This window comes from Hylobates moloch, unplaced genomic scaffold (assembly GCF_009828535.3).
Source record: "Hylobates moloch isolate HMO894 unplaced genomic scaffold, HMol_V3 SCAFFOLD_13, whole genome shotgun sequence".
NCBI lineage: Eukaryota > Metazoa > Chordata > Mammalia > Primates > Hylobatidae > Hylobates > Hylobates moloch.
Window position 1 is genome coordinate 15,470,123 of NW_026652288.1, and position 27,905 is coordinate 15,498,027.

General features: G+C 48.0%; 1 protein-coding gene and 1 long non-coding RNA gene across 4 annotated transcripts; both read left to right on the top strand.

The window, feature by feature from the left end:
* Window positions 1-601: 601 nt before the first annotated feature.
* On the top strand, window positions 602-16,119 carry LOC116480283 (uncharacterized). Its single transcript, XR_004251243.1, has 3 exons — window positions 602-1,266; window positions 1,771-1,901; window positions 15,875-16,119. It is a non-coding gene; the product is annotated as an uncharacterized LOC116480283 (long non-coding RNA).
* A 4,583-nt stretch (window positions 16,120-20,702) lies between these two features.
* On the top strand, window positions 20,703-27,105 carry MYCN (MYCN proto-oncogene, bHLH transcription factor). Of its 3 annotated transcripts, none has more exons than XM_058426728.1 (2): window positions 20,703-20,859; window positions 25,588-27,105. In XM_058426728.1, the coding sequence occupies exons 1-2, from the start codon at window positions 20,703-20,705 to the stop codon at window positions 26,190-26,192; spliced, it is 762 nt and encodes a 253-aa protein (XP_058282711.1). In that variant the 3' UTR covers window positions 26,193-27,105. The 3 variants fall into 3 exon arrangements, with proteins under 3 accessions (XP_058282711.1, XP_058282710.1, XP_032028150.2); XM_058426727.1 differs by lacking the exon at window positions 25,588-27,105 and adding an exon at window positions 22,054-22,353; XM_032172259.2 differs by lacking the exon at window positions 20,703-20,859 and adding an exon at window positions 22,054-22,960.
* Window positions 27,106-27,905: the final 800 nt, after the last annotated feature.

Sequence of the window (27,905 nt, forward strand, 5' to 3'; positions counted from 1 at the left end):
CTGTAGGCCTCTGTCTGCACATGACTGTCTTTTTGTAAGGACACCTGTCATATTGGATTAGGAGCCTATCCTACTCCAGTATGACCTCGTCTCAACTAACACCTGCAACAGCCAGAATTCCAATACAGTCACATTCTGAGGCACTGGGGGTCAGGACTTGGACATATCCTTTTCAGGGGAGGGGGGTGTAATTCGGCCCATACACCATCCGTGCCATCCCCAGCAGGGGGTCTTTCAGCCTCTGGTGGGCGCCCCCAGTGAGGGGGCAGGGCCTGCAATGCAATCAGCTCTTTGCTAGCTTGTACACTCTTCCCCCCACCTCCCTCTCTTCCTTCCTCTCTCCCACAAATATTTACCAAGAGATTAATATATTCCAGGAATGGTGCCAAGTCCTGGGTGCCCAATAGTGAACAAAACAGAGACTAGGGGAGAGGCTTTCATTACGTCATCCTCTTCCACAGGTCCTCTGGGGCCATGCAGAGCATGCGGCTGCACCCTGAATGGCTGAAGACAGTGATGGACTCCCCAAGGCTCCCGTGGGTCGAACCCCTGTGGCTTCTTTATATATTTCTCACATGGAGGGTGATTATATATGTGACGGACTAAACCAGGACACTCTTGAGAATGAACGTGGGTGCTATTGGTAATTACACCGAGACACAGCAATGTCCGGGACCAACTCAACACTCAGTCCGCTCATGGGGCACAGGTTTCCCGGTCCTTTCCTACCCTGACTGCTCTTCTCCTGATGTTTCGTGGTCTGCCTCCGTTTAAACCATTGTGTTCCCAGAACTGATTCCCATATGTGTCTGCCATAGTGGAAAATACCAAATAGGCAAGGAGGTCATTTCAATACTATCTGCTCAACACCTTAATAGAGGCAAGAGAGAATGCAGAGGAAGAAACAATGGACTCTTTCCGAGAGAGTGGAAGATGGCTTCGCAGAGGATCTGCTATCTGAGACGGATAGCATGAGTAGGAGCTTCCCCAGGCAGGGAAGGTGTTGTTGTTTCCCCTCAGGGTAGAGGGGAGAGCAGGGTTCCCCGCGTGTCTGTTGCTGAATGTGACTCGTGCTGTTTTCCTGCTTTGAGCCTACTCTAGGGTGTTATGGGAAGGACGGACTTGCCCTGCATGCTTGTTGTTCCGCCATGTTTCTGATCTGCAGATTTATCGTAAGGAAGAACAGCCGATGTACAGGCAGAACTTGACAAATGAGGCAACAAGCAACTTGATCTGGGATCCATCGTCCTCTAGACCCCAGTAGGAGTGAGTCATTTACAAGCGTTTGTTGAGAACAGGCTTCACTGATGGGTCTGTGCTGGTCTCTGGGAAGGCAAAGGTCACATGTAGTCACTGATCTCAAAGAAATTGACCCAGGCAGCAAGACACATGCATGCAATTAAATTATACCGAAATATCTAAGGGCCATCACACACTTTTATAAGTTTTGTGCACATTTTGGGAATACAGAGAAAGTCACAGGTAATTCCAGCTGGAGGAATACAGTTGGCTTTCACTGAAGAACTTTGAGGGCTTCAAGGGCCAAGTCACACATCACAGCTGGAGAAAGAGAGGCTCAGAGGTGTGAACACATAGGAAATGTTTGGGGCAGGACTAGCCTTTGGGGCCAATGGTGTGGGTGGGGTGGAGGGGAGAAGAGGAGACAGATAAGGGAGGCTGCCTTGGGATGCAGAACAGGGAGCTGCTGGGGTAGCAAGCCAGCATCGTATCTGGTCAAGTGTCCTCACCCCTGCCTTCCCTCCTGCTAAGGTCTAAGCACCAGTGTGGTAGCCACCCCAGCAGCCTTGGACCCCTGAGGCCTTGAGCACCAAAGCACACACAGCTGCCTCTGGCTGAGTTCTGTGGTCACCTGCAGCCCCTCCTCCTGCTTCCCCCTGGAGGTAGGCCCTTCCACTGCCAGGGGCCGCCTCCTCTGAGGTGAGTAGTGCTGGTCCTCTCGAGGGACCCAGACACTCTCACAGCCCGGGTTGATACCACCAAGAGTGAATCCTCACTAGCCCTCTAAAATAGGAAAAGGAGACCCGTCTCAGACAGTGCTGGGTTCAGCTGTGTGGACATTGACAGGGCTGAGAAGAGAATGTCAAACCCCAAAGCGTCTCCAGCGCTGTGCCTTCCCATCCTGGGTGAGGGGAGTTCTGCAGGGGCGCTGGGGTGCTTGTCTCCTGGGGTTCATAAATCATGTCTTTGGGGAGGCCTCCCTCACCCTGCATGGCTGGAGCAGGCCTCTCTCTCTCTCTCTCTCTCTGGTGCTCCTGGGCTCCTATGGAGCGCTGACCACAGGATACTGCAATTGGGCATATCTGCATCTTCGTGCCCTCTGGGCTGGGAGCATCCAGAGGGCAGCGAGTGGGGCCTCCTTGTTTCTGAATCCTCAGAACTGGCACACAGAGTAGGTGATCAACAAATGTGGATGGAAGAAGAAAAGTGAGCAAAAGAGGAAGGAAGTAGATGGAGGAGGTCATCGAGAAGGAGGAGCGCAGCGCTTGGAGTTGAAAGCAGGATGCACTGGGATTTCATTGGGTCTGATGCACTTTTGCCCTTGTGAACCCCATCCTTTAAAAAAAAGATCAATAGTTGGCTGGGCACAGTGGCTCATCCCTGTAATCCCAGCACTTTGGGAGGCCTAGGCAGGTGAATCATTTGAGGCCAGGAGTTTGAGACCAGCCTGGCCAACATGGTGAAACCCCGTCTCTATTGAAAAATACAAAAATTAGCCAGGTGTAGTGGCGCATGCCTGTAATCCCAGCCACTCAGGAGGCTGAGACATGAGAATCTCTTGAATCTGGGATGCACAGGTTGCTGAGATGACGCTGCTACACTCCAGCCTGGGTGACAGAGTGAGACCCCATCTTAAAACAAAAAAAAAGTACACTAGGCCTAGACACTGTGCTACTGTGTCCAATGAGGAAGCTGGCCCAGAGCACAGTGCTCACCTAGTAAGGAAAGGGACTGCCAGGCCCCAGCCAAACAAAACTGACCTTTTGTTGCAGCAAGTTCCTGGAAGCCCCCTCTTGTGCCAGACATTAGCCATTTGATTGCTGGATCTTGGGAAGGGCCAGAGGATGGAGGCAGGGGCTGAAGTGGTGGGCAAAGAGGCATGTCGGGAGATGGGAGCAGTGGCTCTCCATTGACTATATGGAGGGTTCTCCATATTTGAAAAACTGGTATGGATATCCTGACACCTTCTTTTTTTTTTTTTTTTTTTTTGAGATAGAGTCTCACTCTTTTGCCCAGGCTGGAATGCAATGGTGCAATCTGGGTTCACTGCAACCTCCACCTCCTGGGTTCAAGCAATTATCCTGCCTCAGCCTCCAGAGTAGCTGGGATTATAGGCATGTGCCACCACGCCTGACTAATTTTTGTATTTTTCGTAGAGATGGAGTTTCACCATGTTGGACAGGCTGGTCTCAAACTCCTGACCTCAGGTGATCCACCCACCTCAGCTTCCCGAAGTGCTGGGATTACAGGCGTGAGCCACCACGCCCGGCTCTGATACCTTCTATAAGGCTTGGATGGAAGTAGAAATAAGAAAATATGGCCACTGCAAAAATGCAAGATGAAGAAAAAGAAGGTAGCCAGCCCAAAAGCCAGGTTTCTGATCTGGGTACCAGTGAAAGAGACAATTCATTGGCAGGAGTAGTCTTCAGGGGAGAGATAATGAGTTCTGTTTGGGACACACTGGATGTGGTGTATCTCTGGGATTTCCAGAAAGCAACGCCCGTGTTGAATAGAAGGGTGTAAACTCTCTAGGAAATAAGATGGGGATGTAAACGGAGATGTGGGAGGTATCAGTCGGCACATAGTACGCTCTCAACTAGTCTGTCTTGACTTGGTGTTGCTGACACCCCAGGGCTGAATGAGAAACCCCTAACGTGAGCACATCAGCCCAGCTTGGGAGGTGACTGGGAGGACCTCACGCAGACTGACTTTAAGGAAAAGCACAGAACATCCTTTGTCTGATTATGATCGACACAGACACCTGGAGGGCATATCTCAGCTCAAAGTTCCCTAGGTGTGCTGGGCTGTCAGAAGTCAGCGGGAGGGGCTGGCAAGAGTTTGTCTTGAATCTTGAAATCTGGGAGGCACACGAAGAAGAAACTGCATTTTCCAAACCCTAAAGCAATACTTATTTTTCCTTCACATCTACTTCTCTAAGTGTATTTTTTTAACCTTGTTGGTACATATTATATAATCACATTGTTCAAATATTTGAGATGGTGATTACACCAACATTCAATTTTAATTGGTACTTATGTTAATATGTCAGATGTTCTCAGGAAAAATTAATTAGGACTAAACAATTGATTGACAGTCTTTAAAATCCAAACTTTCAAAAACGAACCAGTTTCATAACCCATACCCCAACTGTGAGGTTAATTTGGATCATAGCATTTATTAGCTCAAGGATGATCTTCCTTAAGACCACATGCTAGTCTATCAATAAGAAATAAAGGCCAGGCATGGTGGCTCACGGCTGTAATCTCAGCACTTTGGGAGATTCAGGCAGGCAGATCACTTAAGTTCGGGAGTTCAAGACCAGCCTGGCCAACATGGTGAAACCCCGTCTTTACTAAAAATGCAAAAATTAGCCGAGCGTGGTGGCGTGCACCTGTAGTTCAGCTACTTGGGAGGTTGAGGCAGCAGAATCACTTGAACCCAGGAGGTGGAGGCTACAGTGAGCCGAGATCACGCCACTGCACTCCAGCCTGGGTAACAGAGCAAGACTCCATCTCAACAAAACAAAGTAAAACAAAACAAAAATACAGTTAAGAAACAGAATTTAAAATAACTTAGTCCAACCTCCTATCTAAGACAGAAATCCCTTCTATAGCAAGTCAGATAGCTTCGCTAGTCTCTTTTTCAATCCTGTAAGTGATGGAGATCTCAGTACCTGACAATGCAGCCCACCCCCCCATTATTGGCTTGTTCTAATTGCTACCAAATTCTTTCTTACGTCATACTGGAATAGAGTTCCCTGTCGTTTCCTCTTGTCAGCTGTAAATTTCACTTTCGGGAGCAACAGCAAAATTCCATTTCCCATTGGAAGATTCCTCCAAGAATTGACTCCTTGAAGAGAGAAAAACAAAAGGCTCATGAAATATCATACTCTCCTCCCCGGTGATTATATTAGGGTGAAGCTCTTGGGAGCTATGTAGAGGACTTCATTTCATATGGTGGTGTTATAAGTCTACAAACTTAGAGTATTTTAGAAACCTTTGTTCTAAGGACAGATGCAGTGCCTTAGGCCTGTAATCCCAGCACTTTAGGAGGCTGAGGGGGGGGTGGATCACGAGGTCAGGAGTTCAAGACCAGCCTGGCCAAGATGGTGAAACCCTGTCTCTACTAAAAATTAAAAAAATTAGCTGGGTGTGGTGGTGGGCACCTGTAATCCCAGCTACTCGGGAGGCTGAAGCAGGAGAATCACTTGAACCCGGGAGGCAGAGGTTGCAGTGAGTTGAGATCGTGCCACTGCACTCCAGCCTAGGTGACAGGGTGAGACTCCATCTCAAAAAAAGAAAAAAAGAAACATTTGTTCTATAAGGAGTTCTGAATAAATTGGTTAATTTTTGTGACTGCATTTGGATATAATTTGTTTAAAAGACAGCACACCTTAAGGTCTTACCTAAGCTTTGCTCATTCGGGTGGATGAGCACCCCCCAAGACCACCAAGAGGACTACTATACAATATTGGAGATTTTATTTTAAAATTAAATTGTATGCATGAGTGTGTATTGATAAAAAAAATTTTTAATTATGTGCACGAGGTTAAATGCAATCTCAAAGACGGCATCAGGGAAACTTCATAAACAATTGTGCACTTTGGAGTCAGGTTGTGCCGCCTTAGAATTCCAGCTGTGCCACTTATTAACCATGTGACCTTGGGCCCCAGTTTCCTCAGATGGAAAGTGGGTATGAAAATAATTAACCTTGCAAGGCTGGAGTGAGTACTAAGTGCAAAAACACCTATATTCAGCCTGGGATGCAGCAGGCACTCAATAAATGGAAAGATCGGGTTTGTAGATCCTAATTTTAAACACGACAGAGAATGTTCATTTGATTTATTTAGAAAGTTAAATAGTAAGAACAGAGATATACAATCTAGTAAAAAATATTTCAAGGCCATATGTTTAAAGTGTCTGTCAATGTTTAAAAATGTGGAATTAAAATGTAACGACACCCAATTGTTATTTTAAAAAGTCAAACCATCAATAGAAAAACAAATGAAAATTTCTTCACCATCTCTCCATTTCAATCCTGAGTCCCGTTCCCCAATAATTTTGCTAAACAGTTTGGCGTGCAACCTTCCAGATATGCTTATACAAGCACGTTAAGATGTATTCCCTTCAAAAATGAACTCATGCCATACACATTGTTCTGCCACTTCTTTTTGCATCTGACACTATATGATAGACATGAGCTCCAGCTCTGTCCCCTTCACAGCCAGGTATTAATATTATTATTTTTTATTTTTTTTCAGGCAGAGTCTCACTCTTGTCACCCAGGCTGGAGTGCAGTGGCGTGATCTTTGTTCACTGCAACCTCTGTCTCCCAGGTTCAAGCCATCCTCCTGCCTCCTGAGTAGCTGGGATTACAGGCACGCACCACCATGCCTGGCTAATTTTTGCATTTTTAGTAGAGTAGGGGTTTCACCATGTTGGCCAGGCTGGTCTCGAACTCTTGACCTCAGGTGGTCCGCCCATCTTGGCCTCTCAAAGTGTTGGGATTACAGGCGTGAGCCACTGCACCCAGCCACCAACAGGTATCACTAAGATGGGTTTTTAAAAGAGGGCTTTTGGCCAAGTGCAGTGGCTCATACCTGTAATCCCAGCACTTTGGGAGGCCAAGGCTAGAAGATCCTTTGAGGTCAGGAGTCTGAGACCATCCTAGGCAACATAGCAAGACCCTGTCTCTAAAAAAAAAAAAAAAAATCTCAGTGCAGTGACACACGCCAATACTCCCAGCTACTTAGGAGGCTGAGGTGAAATGATCGCTTAAGCCGGGAAGGTCGAGGCTGCAATGAGCTATGATCGCACCAGTGCACTCCAGCCTGGGAGACACAGCGAGACCCTGTCTCAAAAATAAATAATAAGTAAATAATTTTTTAAAAAGGGTTTTAAAAGAAGTAATGTCAGTGAAATGTAAGGTTTGCCCTAAGTCCACAATTCTAAAGTTTGGATGACCACGGAAAAATTCAGGTTAACATCTGATTATTTCATCTCGAAAATATGGAAAAGGTCAGACAGCAGGTGGGGAGATAATCCAGATAAGACAATTAGAGGATTCTGAATGAGCAGGAATCATTTTGTAGTATTGACAACCATCTCCACAATGACGTGGTGCTCTGTTGCTTACCTTGCTTACCACGATTCCCATTTTAAAGAGGAGAAAACTGAGATTCACAGAAGCTGACACGCCGCTGCAAGGACAGGAGTTGGGAGTCAGGTAGAGGAAGGTGGACCTTGATTCTTTAAGGCTCTAGGCCAGTGGGTAAGCCATAAAAAGGAGCAAAGTGAGCCCTTGGCATCTGACCTCCTGCCTCGAGTAGAGCTGAGATTCCTTCCGCAATTTCAGAGGAATGCTGTTCTGTGGCATCCGGCTTAAGGGCTAAATAGTCCACAGTGTTTTGTGACTCCCTGTGATGTAGCCGGTACTGTGTTAGAAATCAGCGAATGCGGGAAAGTGGGACCCGCATTGGGCTGGCAACCATGACTTCTGTCCCAACTGGGGCATGTCACTGCCCTGAAGAGTGGTATGGGCTACAGGAGCTCTCCCTTGGCTTGGAATTGAGGCAGTTGGGGGCTCCATGAGTACAGAAGAGGGAGCCTGGGAACTCACTCATGCTGGAGTTCACAGAATGAAAATCTCTTTCATCCATCCTCTTGGTTTCAGAGGTGGGCAGACAGTCTGGAATTACCTAAGGCTGATCTCGTGTTATAATGAAATAGAATGAAATGAGGAAAAGGGCAAGAAATCTCATCTTTCCTTTTTTTTTTTGAGATGAAGTTTCACTCTTATTGCCCAGGCTGGAGTGCAATGGCGCAATCTTGGCTCACTGAAACCTCTACCTCCTTAGTTCAAACGATTTTCCTGCCTCAGCCTCCTGAGTAGCTGGGATTATAGGCATGCCCGGCTAATTTTGTATTTTTAGTAGAAACGATGTTTCTCCATGTTGGTCAGGCTGGTCTTGAACTCCCGACCCCAGGTGATCTGCCCGTCTTGGCCTCCAAAGTGCTGGGATTACAGGCATGAGCCACTGCGCTTGGCCAAGAAATCTCACCTTTCTATGCAGCTTTGGGAGTGGCTGGCACAGGACAATGATGTTTAGAAAGCAAAATAAGCAGCCTAGCCGCTCAGGAGGGACAGACACACCTTGCTCCCCTGGACGGCATCTGGTGGAGGGTGGGGACAGATCCTGGGGGTCTGGCTATCTTTGACTCAGATTAGCAATGCTGAGAGGAACTGACAGCCCATGTCAGCCTCTCTCTGGGGCCCTCACAGAGAGGGTACTGTCACCCTTGTCTGGTACTATAGTTGGTCAGGAGTCTTCAGTCAGCCAGAAGGGAGACGCTGACCAACAGGACATCCTCTCCATTCTCCCCAGCCCAGCCACTAACACGGATGGTGAGAAATGAGTCTCAGATGCAGGGATCTGAAGCAGATTCTGCAGAAAAGGTGACTCATGCCAGGGATCTCACCTTCCCGAGGCCCTAGGAGCCTCATTTAGCTCATCTGTGCCTCTGGAGGAACCCCGGACCCTGGACCTGCAGAGGTGCTCTTTTGAGGATACTGGAGCTAGTGGCTTCTTCCAGCCCTCTTCTCAGGAGAGCCACATGTTCTTGCTCTTGTGAACATTTCATTCCTTCATTGAGAAACTGAACACTCCAATCCGCAAAAGAGAATAGAGGCAACTGCTGACTTCCACAGGTGGAAGAGACAAAAGCCAGAACATTCTCCTGGTTTCATGAGAAAGTGCTGGGGTTTTTATTGTTTGTGTGATTTGATTGATCTGAATGTGTGGCTTTCAGTCTGGTTTTGAAACCCTTCAAGATCCCCAGTGGGGCTGGGCACAATGGCTCACGTCTGTAATCCCAGCACTTCGGGAGGCCGAGGCAGATGGATCACTTGAGGTCAGGAGTTCGAGATCAGCCTGGCCAACATGGTGAAATCCCATCTCTACTAAAAATACAAAATTAGCCAGGCATGGTGGCAAGTGCTTGTAATTCCAGCTACTCGGGAGGCTGAGGCAGGAGAATCGCTTGAACCCAGGAGGCGGAGGTTGCAGTGAGCTGAGATGGTGCCACTCGCATTCTAGCCTGGGCAACAGAACAAGACTCTGTCTCAAAAAAATTTTAAAAAAATAAAAAATTGAGCTTAGTGTAAAAGATATTTAGTTAGCGTCTTTTAAATAAAAAGTTTTGTAGCTGCAAGCAAATTTGAAAACTACAGGTCTGCTGCCTCAGTTTTCTGCAGATTGCTGGTCCTGACATTCTCTTTATATATATATATATAAATAAAATAGTAGCTGACATTACAGGCATCCACCACCAAGCCCCACTAGTTTTTGTATTTTTAGTAGAGATGGGGTTTCACCACGTTTGTTAGGCTGGTCTTGAACTCCTGACCTCAAGTGATCCACCTGTCTCAGTCTCCCAAAGTGCTGGGATTACAGGCATGAGCCACTGCACCCAGCCCTGACACTCTCCTTATGTACATAGAGACATAAGTCTTGTTTTGGGAGAACAGAGAGAAATCTGTCCATTCATTCCACAAAATATTTTTTGAGCACCTCCTTTGTGACAGGTGCAACTATGCATCATGAAAAATAAAAAGGTCTAGTAATGGCTGCCACTGCCGTTGAGAAGACTGTGTTTGGGGGCGCAGGTGACACCATGGCAGCCAGTTCAGAGGAAGCATTTCAAAGTGAAGTCTAGGCTTCTATCCTTGAATGACTTCATTCCAATCAGCTGTAGCTAGAGACACTATTCTCTTCAAGATTTCTCTCTCTCGTTTTTTATTTAAACCTATATGTATTTTAATATAGAAAACTTTTTTCATGAAACAACTTGCAGGACTAATTTAGGATTAATTAGAATATCTTCAACAGGCTGGGAGCAGTGGCTCACACCTGTAATCCCAGCACTTTGGGAGGCTGAGACCAGAGGATCATTTAAGGTCAGGAGTTTGAGACTAGCCTGACCAGGCTAGTGAAATGCCATCTTTACTAAAAATACAAAAAAAAAAAAAAATTAGCTGGATGTGGTGGTGCATGCCTGTAATCCCAGCTACTCAGGAGGCTGAGGCACAAGAATCGCTTGAACAGGGGAGACAGAGGTTGCCGTGAGCCAAGACTGTGCCACTGCACTCCAGCCAGGGTGACAGAGAAAGACTCCATCTCAAAAAAAAAAAAAAAAAAAAAAGAATATCTTCAACAGTTTGCTCTAAATCATAATTATAATAAAAATCCATTAAATTTGCACTATTAAGACTTAGTATTTAAAAGGTTATTTAACAAATAACAAAAATAAGACCCTGCTTTTTTCTCTAGACTTACTTTCAGCACCTTCCAGTTTATGAAGCTTTCTTGACCCCATGCTGCCCAAACAAAAATGGTTTGTTTTCCCTCCAAACAAACCATTCTGTTCAACTGGGGCCACCTTGATCCATTGCAGGGGTTTTAGCACAGAGTGTAACAGCCACATGCTTGATTTGGTTTGTTCCTTCCGGCTGTTTTCCCTCTTTCACAAGGGGCTGCTCTTTTAACAAGAAGGCTGTAATGTGTAACAAGAGCAAAAATTAAGGCTTTGTTGCATTAAGCCACTGTGATTTGAGGGTTGTTTGTTACTACAGCATACTCTCACCCATCCTGACTAATACAATCCTATCTACCCTTGTGTCCTGGGCAAACTGTTTCTCATCCTATAGATCAAATGTCCCTCCTAGTCTGTGAAACCACGTTCCACTCCCCCAGGGAGGGGTGGAGTCTCTTTCCTCTGGGCCATCCTTAATTGTAGCACACAATAAGTTTCATTGGATTTTTCTGTGTGGCTTATAAGTGTCTTGCAAGCAGAAGTTATAGTTATATATAGTCATATACAAGTGTTTGTTGATGGACTAAATGAATGCTTGTATTTAGAAATTGCTTCCTAAATCCTACTGTTCGGAGCTCATTTCTGAGCTGCAAGGGACACAGTCTGTCACTGTAAAAGTGACATGGTGCAATCAGCAGCATCTGCCCAACAACTCGAGCTAGGTATGCAAGCTTGAAATCAAGACAGTTAGGAGAGAGAGTCCATAAGGTTTCTTTCAGACTCCAATAATGCCCTGTGAGCATAGCTGGACCAGAAAGAGACCTTCCTTGGTCAGTGTCAGGGAAAACAACACAGTCCTCCACATTGAAACAATTTGTTAGCATTTACAAGTTCACATTTTTCTGTATTTTAACTTCTAATTGGTTTCCTCTTTTGTGCTAAGAATGCCATCTGTCCCTTTGACAGGTTTTTGGATTTGATACCACTTACCAGGAAATATGACCATTATAAGCATTGTAAGAGGATTCAAAAGTGTCCATCCCAAACAGCCCTGTTTGAGGAACTCCATACAGGATCCCACACTGTTCATGTGTAGAGGTTTTACCATTTTTCAAGCCCCTGCCCCACAGAATAAAGCCTTTTTCCTCTGCAATTTCTTAGAGCTCATAATATACAGCAAGGTAACATACATGGCCCCATTTTGATTGTAGATTTCCTATCTTCTCTGTTGCAGTTAAAAGAATATTATTATCCCGATCTGTACGTAAGAAAACTGAGGCTGAGGGAAATGGGCATGCCCAAGATCATACAGAAATAATAGAACCAGGCCGGGTGCGGTGGCTCACGCTTGTAATCCCAGCACTTTGGGAGGCCGAGGCGGGCGGATCACGAGGTCAGGAGATCGAGCCCACGGTGAAACCCCGTCTCTACTAAAAATACAAAAAAATTAGCCGGGCGTGGTGGTGGGCGCCTGTAGTCCCAGCTACTGGGAGAGGCTGAGGCAGGAGAATGGCGTGAACCCGGGAGGCGGAGCTTGCAGTGAGCCAAGATTGCGCCACTGCACTCCAGCCTGGGGGACAGAGCGAGACTTCGTCTCAAAAAAAAAAAAAAAAAAGAAAGAAATAATAGAATCAGGTTATCAAACTTCATTTCTGAATCTAAGCCCACTGCCCTACAGATATCTTTCCCTTATGGAATAAAAGCAGGGATAGGGCTCATTATTCTGATTTTATGAACCAGGAGAAGTTAATGGACCAATCTAAAATTCCTCAAGAAGTAAGACACGATTCTAAGCTTGAAGAACTCCAGTCCTCTCCCCGGGTGACCCTGTGTTCTTACTAGGACTACCTTATGCTACCTTGACTCTGCAGTACCTTCTTTCAAGCCTAAAGTTACTTAGTCACGGACAAGCCAAGAAGGGTAAAGGGGTGTGGCCCAGAGACATTTCCAGCTGAAGAAAGAATGATTCAACAGCCCCATTAAAACAAAGAGCCATTTTCTGCAGGCTCCCCCAGGATCCACATGCTATGGTCTATTGCTGCGGGGTACATGGAGCCCCTGCAGGAGGGCTGGGACTAGAAGGAGGAGAGGGAAATAACCTTTACTGGACATCCATTATAAGCCAGATGGCTACTTTGTGTAATCCTTGCATGATACTAAAAGAAAGATGAAGAAATGGCTGGGTGCGGTGGCTCATGCCTGTCATCTCAGCACTTTGGGAGGCCGAGGCGGATGGATCACTTGAGGCCAGGAGTTTGAGACCAGCCAAGCCAACATGGTGAAGCCCCTTTTCTACTAAAAATACAAAAAAAAATTAGCTGGGCATGGTGGCTCGAGCCTGTAATCCCAGATACTTAGGATGCTAAGGCGCAAGAATTGCTTGAACCCGGTAGGCGGGGGTTGCAGTGAGCCGAGATGGTGCCACTGCACTCCAGCCTGGGCAACAGAGGAGATTCTGTCTCAAAAAAAAAAAAAAAAAAAAAGAAAGAAAAAAAAGAAAGCAAGAAAGATGGAGAAATGAAGGCTCGGAAAAGCTGGACTATCCAACATAGCAGAACTCGCTGGCGTGTCTGGTGTCAGAGCTGTTCTTTCCAGCATTTGCTGCAGCAGATGCTGTAGAAGATGGAAAGGCAACATGGGAAAGGGTCCTGCACTCAGGAACTGCTCATCCTGTTAGGGGAGTCACACACACACACACACGAATCTGATAAAGAACCCCTGTGGCCGGGCACAGTGGCTCATGCCTGTAATCCCAGCTCTTTGAGAGGCCGAGGTGGGAGGTCGCCTGAGGTCAGGAGTTTGAGACAAGCCTGTCCAACATGGAGAAAGCTAAAAACACAAAAATTAGCCAGGCGTGGTGGCACGCGCCTGTAATCCCAGCTACTCAGGAGGCTGAGGCACGAGAAGCGCTTGAACCTGAGAGGCGGAGGTTGCAGTGAGCAGAGATTGCACCACTGCACTCCAGCCTGGGAGACAAGAGTTAAAAAAAACAATAAAAATTTAAAAAGAACCCCCTTGTTGGCGGCAGGCAGTATAAGATTAATGGAGATTTGGGGCAGAGAACAAATAGGGTTAGGGGAAGGGAGGACGAGATTCCTTCCAGGACAGTCTCCAGCTGAACTTTGAGGAAAGAATTTGAATAAGCAGAAATGAAAGGAAAAGACTTTCTAGGCCAGAAGTAGCAGCTTCTGGAAATGAGCAGATAGAATCACTGATATTTATCAGTGATTGTTCTCTGAGTCCAAGGAAACTGAAAGGGCCAGCAGGCAGATTCTAGCAATTCCACTGAGACACTGAGGTGGCCAGGGCTGTCCATGGGCTACAGGAATGTATCCAGCATTATAGGAAAATGAAATTAGCAAGAATCAGTGGGTGAGATTACCTGAGGAGAAGATCTGAAAACCGCAGCACAGCGAGAGGTGATCTGGACACACCCAAAGTACGTCACTGTGCCTGGAAAGTAATCCCAGAAAAAGGAGACCCCTGTCCTTCGTAGAGAGCCTGCCTGTTCCAAGGGGCAGCGCCAAATGGACTCAAAGGCCAGATCTGGCATCAGAATTCCTTGTAGCCCTTACAGGTTCCTACTAAGATGAGGATCCCCTAATTGTGAGCCATTCCAGGGCACTGACAAATTCAAGTTTGAGGTCCACAAGGGGAAACCTATTTCTCCCCAAACCCCATACCTAGCCCTGAGCAGCTGCCTCGAGGGACATCTTTCCCATTTTGACTTTTAGCATAAGGAAACTAAGGGAAATGAGAATTCCAACTCCACAGCAGCAGTGTCACCATCCATTCCCCGTAGCTCTTCATGGTTTGCAGTGCATGAAGTAATGCATGCAGCTATGTAATGCATGAAGCTGGAGGGAAGTCTTCACGGTGGAAGGGGTCTTTGAGCTGCCTCCAAGGATGCAAAATTAGTCTCTGAGGGCAGTCCAGGGTCTGCTGGACACTTCAATTTTCTAAATCAGTAATCAAATTACTGGCATTAAGTGAAGATAATTTTTGTTTTAAACCTAATTATGCTATTACAAATAAAACTTCCCACCTCCAAAACTCTCTCAATGGTGGGTCTCAAACTCTCCTCCAGCCTCAGATGTCAAAAAACTATGCATTTTGCCTTGGGCACATCCAACATCATATACGTTGAATGGCTTTGATGGGCATGATTCTAATCTTAATTAAAGCAGTGCCCGTTTTGGTCCATCTTGGTCTCTTTGAACCCACTCTCAGCTGACTCAGTTCAATAGCAGTTGGGTGGGAAAAATGCCAGCCGGCCTGGGAAACAAAGGAGAAATTTGGGGGTGACTTTAGGCTTCACAAAAGGGTCCCTTATATCACTTGAAATGATTAACTTTACTGAAAAGTAACAAAATTATTTTTGAAAAATAACAAAAACAAAGAAATTAAATTTGCTCATAACCCCATTGCATTAAAAAAAAAAAGTTATAGGCCAGGCACGGTGGCTCACGCCTGTAATCCTAGCACTTTGGGAAGGCGAGGTGGACGGATCACTTGAGGTCAGGGGCTCAAAACCAGCCTGGCCAACATGGTGAAACCCTGTCTCTACTAAAAACACAAAAATTAGCTTGGTGTGGTGGCATGTGCCTGTAATTCCAGCTACCAGGGAGGCTGAGGCAGGAGAATCACTTGAACCAGGGAGGCGGAGGCTGCAGTGAGCCGAGACTGTGCCATTGCACTCCAGCTCGGGCAATAAGGCGAGAACCCATCCCAAAAAAAAAAAGAAAAATTAATTAGGCATAGTGGCGGGTGCCTATAATCTCAGCTACTGGGGAGGCTGAGGCATAAGAATCACTTGAACCCGGGAGGCAGAGGTTGCAGTGAGCCGGGATCACGCCACTGCACTCCAGCCTGGATGATAGAGATAAACTGTCTCAAAAAAATAAAATAAATAAATAAAAGTTATATCAAGAAGAAAATTTCTCCCTCCACCTGACTGATTCTCTTCTTCAGAGTAAACCCCTGTTAGCAACTTGGTGCACATTCTTCTCAATTTGTTACTGGGTTGATGCAGATATATCTAAGTACATATATATCCAAAATGCCAGACAGATTGACCTATACCTTGCTTATTTTCCTTCACGTTCAGGAACATTTCCCAAGTCTGTAACTATAGATCTAACACATTATTTTTAGTGGGTGTATATAATTCCACTGCATAGATATAATACACACCATTCTCCTGTTTAATTTGTTTTTGTTATGGATATTTAGATTGCTTATAGTATTTTTGTTATTGAGAATGATGCAGCCACACACATTCTTGTTTATATGCTTTTATGTGTTTGTCTTATTATTTCTCGTAGGATGGACCCTGAAGAGTGGACTTGCTTTTCCTCTTGGGGCAGGCACACCAACAGTGTATGTGAGGCCCCTGCCCCCACTCCCCAGGCTGGCCAGTACTTTGGGCCAATCTGCTAGACCCAAAAATGTTAATCTCATTGAGATTTAATTTGCATTCCCCTGACTACCGGTGAAGTTGAGCATCTTTTCATATGTTTATTGACAATTTGCATTTCTTATTCAGTAAATTACCTGCTCACATCCTAGAGTCATATTTCTGTCTGCCTGTTTTTTTCTATTCAATTTGTGGGAGCTCTTTGTATACCTGGGATATAATCTTTGACTCATATATATATGGCAAGTATTTTCTATTACTGTTGTCATCTTTTTATCGTAGTAAAATTCTTACATCCGGCACCCCCACCCCTCCCCCACCTTTTTTTTTTTTTTTTTTTTGCATTTGGGTTAGGCAGAGAGCTAGCTTTACTGTTTTCCAAATGAAGTCAATCGATCCCAAGGATTTTTAAATTATTTAATCAGTAAAAATGTACACATTTTGAGGGAGAAGGTGTGAAGATCCTAGGAGAAACTGTGCTCTTGTCCCCGAAGACAGACCCAGTAGATCTTTTTTTTTTTCTTTTGAGACAAGGTCTCACTCTGTCATCCAGGCTGGAGTGCAGTGGAGTGATGATGGCACACGGCAGCCTTGGTCTCCCTGGGCTCAGGTGATCTTCCTGCCTCAGCCTCCCAAGTAGCTGGGACCACAGGCACACACCCACCATGCCCAGCTAATTTTTATATTTTTTGTAGAGACGGGGTTTCACCATGTTGCCCAGGCTGGTCTCAAAATCCTGGGCTCAAGCCATCTGCCCTCCTCAGACTTTTGAAGTGCCAGGATTACAGGCGTGAGCCACCATGCCTGGCCAACCCAGCAGATCTTTAATTCACAATCTGGAAAAACCATCTAGAGGCTGTTGCTCTCCTAGCCGGTCATGGTTTGGACCCTTCTCAACGTGTGTATGTGTGTGTTGTTTCTTTGTGTGTGTCTTAGTAAAGAGGAGATTTGTAAACTAAAATATTCTCCTCCCTCAAAAATCGCCTTAATTATAAACCAAACGCTGTGTATAATTCTATTCTAGCAGTTGGTCATTAGATTGAGGCATCCATTTCACATGTGGGTCTCCTTCCCTGGTCCACAGTGAGCTCCTTGAGGCTGCACCTTAACTTACCTCTGTTCCAAACCTACCTGGGGCTCAGACACAGTAGTAGATGGGTGCTTGTCTCAGTTCATTTTGTGTTGCTATAACCTAATAGCACAGACTGGGTAATTTACAAAGAAAAGAAATGTTTTTCTCATGTTTCTGGAGGCTGAGAAGTCCAATATCAAGGTGCCAGCAATTGCTGAGGGCCTTCATGGTATACCATCCCCCGGCAGGAAAAAGGAAGAGAGAGCAAGAGATCAAACTCCCAGCCTCAAGCCCTTTTATAATTAACATTAATCCATTCACAAGAGTGGAGCCCTCATGACCTAAACACCTCACATTAAGTCCTGAGACAGGAATAATACAAGGTGGCTGCAGAATAATAGAAGATTCTGGGCAGCAATTTCACATGACTAGCAAAAGGAAACTGTTGAAATGGCTGCATGGGCCATGGGCTGATAAGACCCTGAAAAACAGAATGTGGACCAAGCTGGCTAAGACCCACTGAACCCAGCACGGCACTGGATTTGACCTAGGTTTCTCCTAGGACCTCATTATACGCTCATTAACATACTAAATCACACACCTCACTAGCATCATGACAGTTATGAGAACACCCATATTTGGTGTAAAAATAGGTGGTGTCACAGTTCTGAGAAATATCCTCATTTTTCTAGGAATGATCATGAATATTCCGCCTCTTGGTTAAAGAAACCCGTAAAGGTAGCAGCCCCAAACCCCCTTTCATGTGAGTCTCTCGAGTACACCCACATTCCCTTTTCTTGAGTGTGTACTTTTCCCTTTGCAATAAATCCTACTTTCACTATTTTCCAACTAGTCTTTGAATTCATTCTCTTGGTGGTGTCAAGAGCCTGGACACTGGCTGGGGTTTAGGTCCCACTGGAATTTGGGGACCTCCCCTCCAACACTGTTGCACTGGGGGTTACATTTCCAACATGTGTTTTTTTGGGGGGACACATTCAAACCATGGCAGTACTGAACAAAACCTTGGCTTTGAAACCATATGAAGATTTGTTTTGTGTGTGTTCACATAGTTGAAATATTTCAACATTTTTAAGAGGGATTTTCAGGCTTCTCTATAAGCAGACTAAGAATCAGCATTAGCATGTTTTCTCCATGTACAAAGTCTTTTATCTTTCTACTTACAAATGAAGGTAACCAATAAATATTTGTTGAATTTTATCATTCTGTTAACCTTCAGATTCAGACTTGTCAGTAATTACCGGCTTGCATTAAAAGCAGGAGATTAGAGATTGAGGTCCAGGAAGTATAAATGATTTGCTCAAAGGCATGTAGAGTAACCAGGTCTCCTGTCCCTCTGTCCCCCTTTTCTGCGACACCTTGTCCCTCGACAAAGGGTGAATGACCTAGTGATGATCATTCATCTGATGAGAAAGGACAAAGGTAGGACTTTGAATTGCAGCAACTGAACCCATCCTGGCCTATTTTCACAGTCCTGCCACAGAAGATCTGGCCACCTTAGGACTCATTCGGTGATCTTGGTCTTGAACAATACCATGAGTACTTACTATATACAGGTACGCTGCTATGCCATGAGGATCCCCTCTGGAGCAAAACTGACCCAAGTCACAGGTTAGTGAGGGAGACTGAGCCTGTCTTCCACAGTGTCATGGAAGTGAGCACTAAACAAATAAATACTCCCAGGCATACATCATTACAAATGGAGGTGAGTGCTGGACAGGAAAGGAAACGACAGGACGCTAGGCGAGAATTCAGCAGGAGGGCTTGGTGGCGATTACGGAGCTAGGGAAAAGCAGAAGTGGGGCTGTAAAAGGCTTTTGCAAAGGTGAAGGCTTTTACATTTGTGAGGGAAATAACAATAATAAAGGTGCTTGGAAGGGCAGCTCATCCGCATTCATTGGCCTCTTCCTAGAACTCTGGGACTCTTTCTCCCTAGAGCTCTGTAGGCATCCAGGGCCAGGGCTGGAAAGGCCTTCACAAATGCTAATCTGTGAGCATTTTATGGGTTGCCCCCTGACCCTCAGCATCCTCCTCCTTAACTAGATCCAATGGTGAGTTGAAGAGGTGGGGGCGATGGAGAATGCCATTTCCAGTTTGGAGAAAAAAGTAGAGGGAGGTGGGGAAGCCTTCCCACCCCAATCCCAGGGCCAGGTTCCCCTCGCTCCAAACGAGCCTAAGGAATGTTTTTCAAGGTAAAATCCCACCTCACTGTGTATTTGGTTGTGAAGGGGGCTGTCCAGGAGACCAGGGTTGTTTTTGGAGAGTTTGGAGGGCAGGGGTAATAATGTCTGATCCCCTGCAAACAAATACACCTGTAAGAAAAGCTAGACCAGAGTGAAGTACAGCCAGGATTTCATGGTGGCGGGAAGGGAGGGGGCCCATGCTGCTGCTGGACAGAGGGGTGCTATTTTCCCCGGAAGAATATCATGTCGTGGTCATCATAATAATAATAGCTGACACAACTATTATGGGCTGGGGACTTATAAGAGCTTTCATAACTCTCAGGTAGGAGGCACCACGAACTCCATTTCACAATTGAGGAAACTGAGGCACAAAGAAACGAATCAGTGACAGCAGCTTTCCTTTTTCCCTTCAACAGTTTGGAATCAAGCTTTTTGAGCCGAGGTTGGGTCTCAGGAGGTGTGGACAGCACTTCCATCTCGGTAAATCAGATTTGCCTGCCCATAATTGGGGAGAATGGTGGCTTTGAAAAGGTTAACTTGGGAGCCCTAGGGACGGCTGCAGGGAACGTACGCCCATTCCCCCTCGGAAGCAGAGCCAGGCCGCCTCCCCCTCCGCAGTGGTGAGGACGCGTGGACAGTCCCGCGGGGGCGGCGGAAGACTTGCAGAGTGGCCGCACTCCAGGTCCGCGCCGAGGCTGGGCAGCTCCGCTTTCTGCTCAGTCTCCGCGAGGTGTCGCCTTCGGCCGAAGAAACCACCGCGGCGCCACCCTCGTAGCTCGCACTTATTTATTTATTTTCAAATAAGGGGGGCGCCCCTCTCCTTTCAATTTGAAACTGGAAACATCCAGAGATCTTGTTCCTAAGGGGGCGCGTCCTCTCCCTGCTATTTTGCACCTTCGGACTAGCCTTCTTTCGGAATTACGCAGGAGCAACCTCCCTGCATGCAAGGCCTTGGTCAACGTTGGCCTCGCGCTCAGCTGCACAACAGGCAGTCAAAGCGGGGACTGGGTTAGAAGCATCGGTCTCCCCTCCCCAACACACACCCCCGGAGCCCTCCGTAATTTTTTTTTTTTCTTTTAATGACAAGCAATTGCCAGGCCCGCAGGGTGGGTGCTGCATTGCACCGCTCGGCGCGCAGCTGGTTCTCAGAGTGCAGCCGGTGCAAGCCCGGGGGTCCAAAAGAGCGGGAGGAGCACACCCCGGGCTTCCCAGCTTTGCAGCCTTCTCTCTGCAAAGAAAAGCAAGTGCCTTTTGGCGCGAAAGCCTTGGCGCCTCCCCTGATTTTTATGGAAATCAGGAGGGCGGGGTAAAGCCGCTTTCCTCTCCTTTCTCCCTCCCCCTTGTCTGCGCCACAGCCCCCTTCTCTCCCCGCCCCCCGGGTGTGTCAGATTTTTCAGTTAATAATATCCCCCGAGCTTCAAAGCGCAGGCAGTGACAGTCATCTGTCTGGACGCGCTGGGTGGATGCGGGGGGCTCCTGGGAACTGTGTTGGAGCCGAGCAAGCGCTAGCCAGGCGCAAGCGCGCACAGACTGTAGCCATCCGAGGACACCCCCGCCCCCCCGGCCCACCCGGAGACACCCGCGCAGAATCGCCTCCGGATCCCCTGCAGTCGGCGGGAGGTAAGGAGCAGGGCTTGCAAACCGCCCGGCGCCCAGGGAGCGACGAGCGCCGGGGCAAGGCAAGCCCTGGACGGGATTGCGACGTGCGCACCGGGCGCCCGAATATGCCCGGGGGACTGTTTCTGCTTCCGAAACAAAACCATCTCTGGGTTTTCCCAGAAAAGCCAGTTCCAGCCCCGAAGGCATCCTGGCTAGAGGAGGCCCGCCCTAATCCTTTTGCAGCCCTTACCGGGGGGAGTAATGGCTTCTGCGAAAAGAAATTCCCCCTGCTCTAGAAGATCTGTCTGTGTTTCAGCGGTCGGAGAGCCGGTGCGTCCCCACCACAGGCTGGGGTTCTTCTCCAAAGGGTGCCCCTGGAGGAAGAAGAGGGGGGTTAGGCAGGGCGAGGCCGCCGCGGTCGTAATCTGGGTCACGGCTGCTCCAGCTCGGAGGAGAGGCGTCTCTCCCGGCGACCCTCCTCGCGCGGGCGCCCCTGCCATTCCCGGGAACAGGGGCTCAGCCTCCCCCTCCCTGGAAGAGGACGTTGTTGGGGGTTTGGAAGAGCAGGGGTGGGCTTAGAGAGCTTCCAAATAAGCTATTGGCAGGAGTATTCCTGCAGCGGGTGAATGCCGAGGGGCGTTTGCTTAAATTTGGGGAGGGGAAGGATTTGTGGATATGGGTGTCTGTTGTTGGTCTCCGTCTAGAGAAAGGCTTTTTTTTTATTTGCAAAGTTTTCTAAATCCCCTGCTATCATTTGCACTCCTGAGGTTGCATTTTTACAAAGGGGGTAGAAGGTACTCCAAATACCATACCCGGTAGCTGGGTCGGAGAGCCCGGGGCTTCCCCTGAGCAGCCGGCCCCATACCGCTGCGAGTGCGGTTGTCTGCGTGCTGGTGAGAGCTAGAATTCTGCAGCCAGGAACAGCCCCCTCCCCCAGGCAGTGCCTTGTGTGAATGAAATGGCAGTTTCCAAAGTTGCGGAGCCACGCCACCACCCCCTGCATCTGCATGCCCCCTCCCACCCCCTGTCGTAGACAGCTTGTACACAAAAGGAGGGAGGGAGCGAGAGGCACAACTTCCTCCACCTTCGGGAGCAGTGGGCAGAGTGGGGGGCTTGGAGGGAAGATTGGGGAACCTGGTTAGAGGGGGCGCCCATTGCCTATCCCCTTGGTCTGCTCCGTTTGCCCACCCTCTCCGGTGTGTCTGTCGGTTGCAGTGTTGGAGGTCGGCGCCGGCCCCCGCCTTCCGCGCCCCCCACGGGAAGGAAGCACCCCCGGTATTAAAACCAGCGGGGCGGAAAGAAGCCCTCAGTCGCCGGCCGGGAGGCGAGCCGATGCCGAGCTGCTCCGCGTCCACCATGCCGGGCATGATTTGCAAGAACCCGGACCTCGAGTTTGACTCGCTGCAGCCCTGCTTCTACCCGGACGAAGATGACTTCTACTTCGGCGGCCCCGACTCGACCCCCCCGGGGGAGGACATCTGGAAGAAGTTTGAGCTGCTGCCCACGCCCCCGCTGTCGCCCAGCCGTGGCTTCGCGGAGCACAGCTCCGAGCCCCCGAGCTGGGTCACGGAGATGCTGCTTGAGAACGAGCTGTGGGGCAGCCCGGCCGAGGAGGACGCGTTCGGCCTGGGGGGACTGGGTGGCCTCACCCCCAACCCGGTCATCCTCCAGGACTGCATGTGGAGCGGCTTCTCCGCCCGCGAGAAGCTGGAGCGCGCCGTGAGCGAGAAGCTGCAGCACGGCCGCGGGCCGCCGACCGCCGGTTCCACCGCCCAGTCCCCGGGAGCCGGCGCCGCCAGCCCTGCGGGTCGCGGGCACGGCGGGGCTGCGGGAGCCGGCCGCGCCGGGGCCGCCCTGCCCGCCGAGCTCGCCCACCCGGCCGCCGAGTGCGTGGATCCCGCCGTGGTCTTCCCCTTTCCCGTCAACAAGCGCGAGCCAGCGCCCGTGCCCGCAGCCCCGGCCAGTGCCCCGGCGGCGGGCCCTGCGGTCGCCTCGGGGGCGGGTATCGCCGCCCCAGCCGGGGCCCCAGGGGCCGCCCCTCCGCGCCCAGGCGGCCGTCAGACCAGCGGCGGCGACCACAAGGCCCTCAGTACCTCCGGAGAGGACACCCTGAGCGATTCAGGTAAAGACCGAACTCGGGTCCGGCTGCCTCCCTGGGGCACTGGACCCCGGGTCGCGTCCCCTTTGTTAGTGCTCGTATGTCTTGGCCTGGGGAGCATTTTGGAGGCAGTGCTGGGGGCACAGAGGTCCTGTTTCCCCCAAGTCTCTCCTCGGGGTTAAGAGAAGGGGCTGAGAAGTCCGCTGCAAAAGGGGTGTTCTCCAATTCTTGCCTTCACTAAAGTTCCTTCCATCCTCTCCCGGGGAGCCCTCCTCTAGGCCATCACGGGCCCTCACCTCGTCCCCCACCTCTCTTTTGCGGCACAGTCTGAGGAATAAAATTGGAGAAAGTTGGTGGCTAAACCGGGTGGGGGTTTAGGGGGTTGCTGGGTGCATTGCCTGGACAGAAACCTGTTAGCGCAGGGGTGAAAGGGACTCTCCGGCCCAGGTCAGGGGAGGGAAATACATCCCGAGAAGATACAAGGGCTGTGCAAAGCCCTATTTAAGGCGCAGGAGCTTATAGGAAGGTTGCACAGATGGCTAGAGCCGGTTTTCTTTTTTTTCTTTTTTTTTTTTCCAAATGTCGGTACCTTTCCCTTCCCCCATCCTCGGTGGGTGGTGGGCTATTTGCTCCTGGTACGTGGCCAGCAGGCGGCGATATGCGAGGCCAGCAGGCGGGCCCGGGATCTGAAAGGCTGGGGGTGGCGGGGGCACCCTCCCTCCCTCCATTCAGCAGCTGGCTGCAAGTGCAACAGCAGTTGTGTACATTCTCAAGGGGCCTCCTCTTTCCAGTGTGCAGTGAAAACTGGCTCCAGTTTTGTCTTCCAGCCTGAATTCCAGGCCCAATTTGAGATGTTGAGTTGTATCTGTAACCCAGTGCCCTTGAAGGTGAGGGCAGGCACTCAGCAGCCTCTCCAGGAATGCTCGCATCCTGGGAGGATTCACTGATTAGTTCTATTGTGTGCATTTGTCTGTGTCTTAAGCTGACGGGAAGAGTTAAAACCAAGCCTTTCCCTGGGGGTCTGGATGAACAGAACTCAACCCAAAGAGTGGCATTGCCTTGTCCTTGGATCAGGGAGCTGGGAACCCCCCTTGGACTTTGAAAACCAGTGTTTTCAGAATGCAGGTAGATAACAAGCCTAAATTTACTTCTGGGCCGAGGAGAGATCTTTGAGGCTCCTGGAAGGAAACTTGGTGATAAGCCTCCAGTTTGAAACGGCTCTGTCCCTTTAATGTCTGTGCCTTGACAGCTTTCGGTGAGGAAGCACTTCCTTCCAACAGCTGTCTTCTTGGCAGAAAACCAAAACATTGGCTTAAAGGGACCCACAGACTGGAACAGCCTCACATTTCGACTTTAGAACAAATCCCACAATTGTTCAGCTTTCCGGTCCCCTTCAGATCAAGCAGAAGATATGTTTTGATTTTCATGCTTGTATTTTAAACAATAATTTTCTACCCCAGCGTGGTAGTCAATGAGGAGAGAGGGGAAGAATGCGCACATGATGCTACACGTTTTTGTTGTTGCTGTTATTATTGGTGGCTTTGAGGAGAGCTGCTCCCATTTGGGGGTTTATACCAACTGTGGATTATGGCTTTGTAGTTAAGATTTGATCTTCGTTAAATGAAAAACTGCCTATTGTATAAAACTCAGGTTTGTGGACGAAAAGTTGGTTTTTTTCTTCAGTTAATTAAAATGTTCCTCAAGTTTGTTTAAAGACTTAAAATCAAACAACCATGTGTAAACTGCTAAATGAGGCTCCTAAAATGAGAGGCCTCAACTCGTTAAGTGTGGAGCTAGAAATGTAAATAAGTCCACAGGGCAGACTGGTGATTATGATAAAAGCTACCATTTACTGAGCATCTGTCTACTAGGCTCAGCTCTGTGCTAAGTCTACATATATTATCTGTCAAAGTGGTGTCATCCCCATTTAATGGCTGAGGAAACAGGCTTAGAAAGGCCGGGTAACTTGACCAGGGTCATGCCAACTAGTCTGCGGTGGAGCCAGGATTCTGTCTGACCCTAAAGGCCAAGTTCTTTATATTTATTTCTACCACCTGCTAAAGTCTTGAATGGAGACTGAAAGCACCGTTGGGGTATGGGGAAGAAAAATATATATACATACATATGTGTATATGTATGTATGCATGGGGGTTTTTTTTGTTTTGTTTTGTTTTTGTTTTTGATATGGAGTTTTGTTGCCCAGGCTGGAGTGCAGTGGTATGATCTGGGCTCACTGCAACGTCCGCCTCCCGGGTTCAAGTCATTCTCCTGCCTCAGCCTCCCGAGTAGCTGGGATTACAGGAGCATGCCACCACGCCCAGCAAAGTTTCGTATTTTTAGTAGAGACGGGGTTTCACCGTTTTGGCCAAGCTGATCTCAAACTCCTCATCTCAGGCGATCTGCCCGCCTCCGCTTCCCAAAGTGCTGGGATTACAGGTGTGAGTTACCACGTCTGGCCTACAGATATGTTTAATTTAAAGAGATCTAAAACAAATACATAACTGTCCACATCTATGTTGATGGACCCATAAAAATAGCAGTCTGCCAGGGTCTGCCGGAAGAGACAGATATGCACACATATTAACACGGATACATATGTGAATTTCATTCAAATGGTTCTCACATGAGAGTAACTCGCATCTTTTTCTCAGATGATGAAGATGATGAAGAGGAAGATGAAGAGGAGGAAATTGATGTGGTCACTGTGGAGAAGCGGCGTTCCTCCTCCAACACCAAGGCTGTCACCACATTCACCATCACCGTGCGTCCCAAGAACGCAGCCCTGGGTCCCGGGAGGGCTCAGTCCAGTGAGCTGATCCTCAAAAGATGCCTTCCCATCCACCAGCAGCACAACTATGCCGCCCCATCTCCCTACGTGGAGAGTGAGGATGCACCCCCCCAGAAGAAGATAAAGAGCGAGGCGTCCCCACGTCCGCTCAAGAGTGTCATCCCCCCAAAGGCTAAGAGCTTGAGCCCCCGAAACTCTGACTCGGAGGACAGTGAGCGTCGCAGGAACCACAACATCCTGGAGCGCCAGCGCCGCAACGACCTTCGGTCCAGCTTTCTCACGCTCAGGGACCACGTGCCGGAGCTGGTAAAGAATGAGAAGGCCGCCAAGGTGGTCATTTTGAAAAAGGCCACCGAGTATGTCCACTCCCTCCAGGCCGAGGAGCACCAGCTTTTGCTGGAAAAGGAAAAATTGCAGGCAAGACAGCAGCAGTTGCTAAAGAAAATTGAACACGCTCGGACTTGCTAGACGCTTCTCAAAACTGGACAGTCACTGCCACTTTGCACATTTTGATTTTTTTTTTTTAAACAAACATTGTGTTGACATTAAGAATGTTGGTTTACTTTCAAATTGGTCCCCTGTCGAGTTCGGCTCTGGGTGGGCAGCAGGACCACCAGTGTGGGGTTCTGCTGGGACCTTGGAGAGCCTGCATCCCAGGATGCTGGGTGACCCTGCAGCCTCCTCCACCTCACCTCCATGACAGCGGTAAAAGTTGGTGACGGTTGGGAGCCTCTGGGGCTGTTGAAGTCACCTTGTGTGTTCCAAGTTTCCAAACAACAGAAAGTCATTCCTTCTTTTTAAAATGGTGCTTAAGTTCCAGCAGATGCCACGTAAGGGGTTTGCCATTTGATACCCCTGGGGAACATTTCTGTAAATACCATTGACACATCCGCCTTTTGTATACATCCTGGGTAATGAGAGGTGGCTTTTGCGGCCAGTATTAGACTGGAAGTTCATACCTAAGTACTGTAATAATACCTCAATGTTTGAGGAGCATGTTTTGTATACAAATATATTGTTAATCTCTGTTATGTACTGTACTAATTCTTACACTGCCTGTATACTTTAGTATGACGCTGATACATAACTAAATTTGATACTTATATTTTCGTATGAAAATGAGTTGTGAAAGTTTTGAGTAGATATTACTTTATCACTTTTTGAACTAAGAAACTTTTGTAAAGAAATTTACTATATATATATATATGCCTTTTTCCTAGCCTGTTTCTTCCTGTTAATGTATTTGTTCATGTTTGGTGCATAGAACTGGGTAAATGCAAAGTTCTGTGTTTAATTTCTTCAAAATGTATATATTTAGTGCTGCATCTTATAGCACTTTGAAATACCTCATGTTTATGAAAATAAATAGCTTAAAATTAAATGATGCAACTCAACCTTTTCCTTAACGGCATTATACTCTGTCCCTTAAGGAACAACCATAAATAATCCATAACTTATAGAGGGAATTTGGTTTCCATAAATAGCCCTTTTTGCACCTGTACAATCCTGGTTGGGGGGCATGAGTCATTGTCCCCACTTAAGGTGGAGGGAACTGAGTTTGGGGAAATTAAGGCAGTTCTCCAAGATTATGCAGAATAGAGATGATATTAGGGACTATTGTGTGCATTGTGGCAATGGCACTTGATAATTTACAGAGCACTTCTGTAGACTGTGGCTCCTTAGTGGAATTAAGCTGAGACCTCAGATCAGTCCCCTTAAAAGAGAAGTAAAAACAGCCACAGGGTTGTTTAACTCTTTGGTAGTATTCGTCCCATTGGCAGACAGTCTTCTATTTTAAGGTAGAGCATAGTTTGTCTCCAAGAATTCATTGTTAAAAACCTTCACTAGGATCTGTGGAGGTTCTAGGCTAAGCATGGTAAGCAGAATAAAAAGATGGAAATGTGTTCCTCCCTTCAATGAACTCAACCTGATTCACCAAAGTGTATTTCACCAAGTGACAGTTATGTAGTCCAGAGCAAGTACCAGGTGCAGGAGAGACCCTGGGGTCACAATGGAGACCCCATATGGGTGGCATGGCTCTCTACTTGCCATTCCTATTACACAGCAGTGTCTTGGCTACTTGGGCTCCCCTGTGGAAATGGGATCAATCTTGCAGGGTCCAGAAGACAGAGCCAAGACTTGTGTGTTAAGGAGATAGTTTGCCTGTTGGGACATAAGACC

Coding starts and splice junctions, on each gene's coding strand:
- MYCN (XM_032172259.2), top strand. CDS start 22,171: ATGCCGAGCTGCTCCGCGTCCACCATGCCGGGCATGATTTGCAAGAAC. Junction 22,961..25,587: donor GGACACCCTGAGCGATTCAG/GTAAAGACCGAA, acceptor TCTTTTTCTCAG/ATGATGAAGATGATGAAGAG.